General features: G+C 42.4%; 1 protein-coding gene across 1 annotated transcript in view; it reads right to left on the reverse strand.

The window, feature by feature from the left end:
• Positions 1-5,000, reverse strand: part of ryr1a (ryanodine receptor 1a (skeletal)) — a gene marked incomplete at its 3' end in the record, with an annotated part of 121,471 nt that overhangs the window by 19,143 nt on the left and 97,328 nt on the right. The window contains 1 exon segment of the mRNA XM_076262437.1: positions 3,041-3,140. Within this exon segment, the coding sequence (XP_076118552.1) occupies positions 3,041-3,140 (100 nt within the window).

Raw genomic sequence — 5,000 nt, forward strand, 5'->3', positions numbered from 1 at the left:
TGTCAAAGTCAGCTACCGCCACAAATTGAATCCAATTCTGTGGGAAACACTGAGTGTGTACATGGGCGGATTATGAACTTTCGGGCCCCTGGACCCAGATGTATTAAGGGCCCCTCACGTATTGTCGTATATGTGGGAGGGGGGGTTTGGGGGTCCAGACATTTTTTAATTTGTTTGATGTGGTTTCCTGTATTCTGGTGCATTTTGGGGATGGCCAATACTAAATTCAATCAGATTCATAGTCTACATCCTGATTTGTTGATATTGAGGCAATGATTCCATGCAAAGGCTTGGGCTTCAGGGCCCCGTGACCCCTTGGGCCCCTGGGCCTGGGCCCGGTAGGCCCATGCGGTAATCCATCCCTGACACACACAGGCTAAAGTTACTTTTAGTTTTGTTCCAATTTACCGTTGTGTAAGGTTTTAAGCACCATAATTTTGCCTACCTTGTTGTAGCCCATCTGAAATAACTCCAAGCTTTGCTATGTTCCCTCCATCCTTTCGTTATTTTCAAAAAACTTTTTATATCCATGATGGCCTTGAAGTCTTGAGTTAGTGAATTAGCTTAAATCAGCTTTTCATGTGCTGTTAACCAGCAACAGATAGTACAAGAAAGCAGCAAGTATGGTTACAATTTCTGTACAATTTCTGTAGTTGCTGCATCCATTCATTGTTATTCTCTCTCCTGCTCAAATAAATGTTGTGCGTGAATTAAGTTGATGATAATGTGTTTACAAACTCTGCTTTACAGAAAATATTGTAAATAGTCTACTGTCACGCAGTTAATGGGATACTATGCAGAGTTGAAAGTTAGGTCAACTTAAACGAAGCCCTTGCTTGGCCGCCTGTGCTGCGCAACGCACACTTAGCTCCTCTCATCTATACAATGTAGTTCCCATTTCTGTAAACCATACATAATTTCAAAGAAAAATATTACCACTCGAGGGAAATCAGTGTGGTGTCCATGTGAAAAAATAGGCATAAATCTAGCGTACACATTTTCACGAATCACTGATGTGTTGATGACATAAATTAGGAAATGTTAGAGGACTTAAGGAGACGTGATGTTGAACTGCATGCCGATGCCATTTAACCCAAATGCCCCAGCGGCAGCACGGGAGAGAAGAGATTAACTGACAGAAGATATGCATTGTCTATAGAGAGGCAATGTTAGATTACATTGTACATTGCAAATATATCACCATGCATTCATTACCTCGTGATTCAGTGAGAATGATCCCAAAACATCGGAAAGTATGTCTTTGTGACAATTCTGTATTACATTTTGTCAAGATGAAAAATCAATAGCTAACTGTTCCCAACTGAACAGTGATTATAGCTCCTGGCTGTGCCTGGCAAATACGCCACCATAATAGCAATCAGCTATGGAACAAGCGTGCCTGTTGTTAAAGGGAATGTGAGATGACGCTCTGATTGGTTTATTGCACGTTACGCCCAAACCACACCCATGATTAACCCTTAGAACCCTAAGTTGTTTTTAGGGCATTTTCACTACCTTTATTCATAAGGATTTATTCTGGTCATTGTAAGTGTCACACACATATATTATATATTGTTTTTTTCAGGAGAGTCTATGCTATTAATACATCATTTCATGTATTAATACTAGCATTGATTTTATTTTGATTTTTAAAGAATTAAAATATAAAAAGTGTATTATAAAAATTCTTATATTTCGACATGTATCTCACCACAGCAAGCTCACAGCTCTACATGCCTTTCATGTGGTTGTGGGGCAGACTGTCCTGAATCGGGCAATATAATTGCCATGTTGGAGGGATACTCTGGGGCTGAGCAATTTACAGAAATATTTGCTGTGTGATTTACGGAAATAAATGCCATTTTTATAGTGACCTTTCTGAGCTCCATATCTGTGACATGAACTGATCTGACCTGACTTGACCCAAGGTTACGTGTTAGCCTGCATGCCTGTGTGTATGCTGTCATAATAATTCTCAACTTTTTACTGCATTGCCATGAACAAAGTAAAGGCAAAAAAGTTGTTTATTTGTTGAACAAATTGGGATGCAATGTATGCCTTGAATTGGATGCCATGCAGGAATTTGCTAGGATCTCAAAACCGGAATATGAACATGCTTTGCCATAGAGAAACACATGATAGCATTGGATTATAAACATGCTTTGCCACAAGAACAGACAAAAACGTGGGGTAAGTCCAGCTATATGAAGTTATTATTTTGCTGTCACTTCGTCTGTTTTATAACCCAGAAGGATGTACTTGGTATCAAATGATAGCTCTGAGTCTCCTCTTTCATCTGACATGCGTGGCATATCTATGCGATCACGGGTCCGCGAGTAATTCAAACGAGAGTAATGAGTGTGCAGCATTGGTTTGTGTACATGAGTTATTATTTTGCAGTCACTTCGTCTGGTTTTATAAGCCCGAAGGATCGATAAACATGGTACCAATGGATAGCCCTGTGCCCCCTCTTTCATCTGATATGCTTGCCATATCGATGCGATCACGGGTTCGCGAGTAATTCAAACTAGAGTAATGTGTGTGCAGGTGAACGCAGAGAAGTATAGACTGTAAATATGATGTAATTTGATTTAATTTCATGATTTTTTTTAATTTTCATACTTGATCGTACAGACAAGTGTGTAGTCTCGTTGGAAAGCCCCACTTCTGCTCTGTCGTGCAATACAGGTTTCATCTCGCTGCGATGAACCGTTCCGGAGCAATGTAACAGAGAAGAAAGGGTGTGTTTTTTGACGCACTTTGCGTCAATCGGGTTCTAAGGGTTAATGTAGCTACTTCAGACCACCCCATTGTAGATTTGCGTCGGGCGCAACAGTCAAATATCCCGCCGGTAAAATAGCATCAGCGCCCAAGATCCGCCCACAAAGTCACTTGCGTTTTGCGCGAAGACACTTCCGTTTCAGACCATTAAAATAGGGCCCATAGAGTGTGTGTGTGTGTGTGTGTGTATACGTGTGTGCGTGCGTGTGTGCGCGTGTGTGATCGTGTGTGCGTGCGTGTGTATGTGTGTGTGTGTTACCTTTGCAGGCACTGATCATCTGCAGCACCATTTCGGCAGCTCCACGGTTGTGGAGTCGAGACTGCTGATACAACAGCCTCTGTTTCTCCATCTCTTTTTCCTGTCACACACACACAGCCTCAGGTCATGTGATGCCACTTCCTGCACAGTAACCCCACTCTTACACTCACACACCACGTTCTCCTGACCTATATGGATTACGGTTCTAATCTCTCTCTCTCTCACACACACACACCATCTCTGTCCAGCTAGAGAGGGTCCATCTCATCACTGCCCTTGTCCATCTATCAGACTTTGTCTTTAAGCAGTGGATGAGACAATCAGCTGTTCTGCATATGCATACATCTTCAGTTAAAATAAATAAATAACCTAAATCTAAGGCAGCTCTGCAATGCGTGAGTGAACTGGATGTTGTTGATGTTTGTAAGACATCTCTGGTATGAGTTGTACATTTGTATTTCCTCACAATTCTAAACGCTTGCCATGTTAGCATTTAAACATATTTATAACACAGATGATCAGGTGAAGTCATCTGTTCCTCTGCACAAACTGCCCTGTGCTTTTTTCCTCTTTCCTCAGTCTCTTACTCTCTCTCTCTCTTGCTCGTACACACACACACACACACACACACACACACACACACACACACACACACACACACACACACACACACACACATCTCCCCCCCTGAGTTATTAGTGATTTGGTAGTTACTATACTCCTCACGTTTGCCTGCTACAACAAACGTTCGACTACAGGACACACACTGATGGCCTTGCCTGGACAGACCAGGCAAATGACCATACAGGTACTCGCTACCACTCTCTAACACACACCTCTCATTGTAACACACACATCTGGGCTCTGTAGGAATACTGGCTGAGGCTTTAGCATACACACATATGGCACATTTCACATACGTACACACATAAAGCAGATGTTCTTTTTTTTGTTCTCTTTATAAGGGATTTACAGTTAAAACATACATCCCATCCTCTGAGAGGATAAACTATGTACGTTTAAGTGTAAATATAAATATATACGTTTAAATTTAACTACAACTTCAACTATACTACTGTAACGGTGATCTAGCTGTCATTTCTGTAATGCTATCTAGATGGTATCTGAATGATCTGCTATGTTGGAGTCTTCACATTTCTATGCTATCTAGATAGTATCTGAATGGGCTGATATGTTCACATTTCTATGCAACTAGATGGTATCTGAATGATCTGCTATGTAGGAGTCTTCACATTTCTATGCTATCTAGATGGTATCTGAATGAGCTGATATGTTCACATTTCTTCTCTATCTAGATGGTATCTGAATGATCTGATATGTAGGAGTCTTCACATTTCTATGCTATCTAGATGGTATCTGAATGATCTGATATGCAGGAGTCTTCACATTTCTTTGAAACACAATAGGACATGCATAAGGTACCCACAAATGCCCCTCCCACTCCCACCCCAAGCCGCGCCTCCCCCCTCCCGCGTATGCCTAGCCATAGGTCATGTGACTGTGACTAACCCCTCCCTTAACCACGCCCCCATCTGCAATTCCTCACCTTAGGGTGAATCGTCACGTGTGTGTGTCTTCACGTGTGTGTGTCTGCATCGCTGTGTGTGTGTACGCGCTCTATATTGTGAGAGGAAACGTACTGTGTGCTGGTGTTTGCGCTTGCATGTGTATGTGTGTGTGTGTGTGTGTGTGTGTGTGTGTGTGTGTGTGTGTGCACATGTGCGTGTCGGAGACGCCCTGCCTGTAGTCTGTGTGTGAGTAAACTAAGTGAGTAGGGAGGGAGGTTGGTCAGTAACATTCAGTTAGCACTGTGAGAACACCATACACAGATGGAGATGGAGAAGAAGAGACAGAAGAGAGAGAGAGAGAGAGAGAGAGAGAGAGAGAGAGAGAGGGAGAGATGGATGGAGAGAAAGAGAGAAGGGGGACGGAGAGAGGG

This window comes from Alosa pseudoharengus, unplaced genomic scaffold, assembly GCF_046254945.1.
Source record: "Alosa pseudoharengus isolate Yale_2024_CS ecotype anadromous, Long Island Sound unplaced genomic scaffold, YU_APseudo_1.1 YU_APseudo_1.1_scf_28, whole genome shotgun sequence".
Classification (NCBI taxonomy): domain Eukaryota; kingdom Metazoa; phylum Chordata; class Actinopteri; order Clupeiformes; family Clupeidae; genus Alosa; species Alosa pseudoharengus.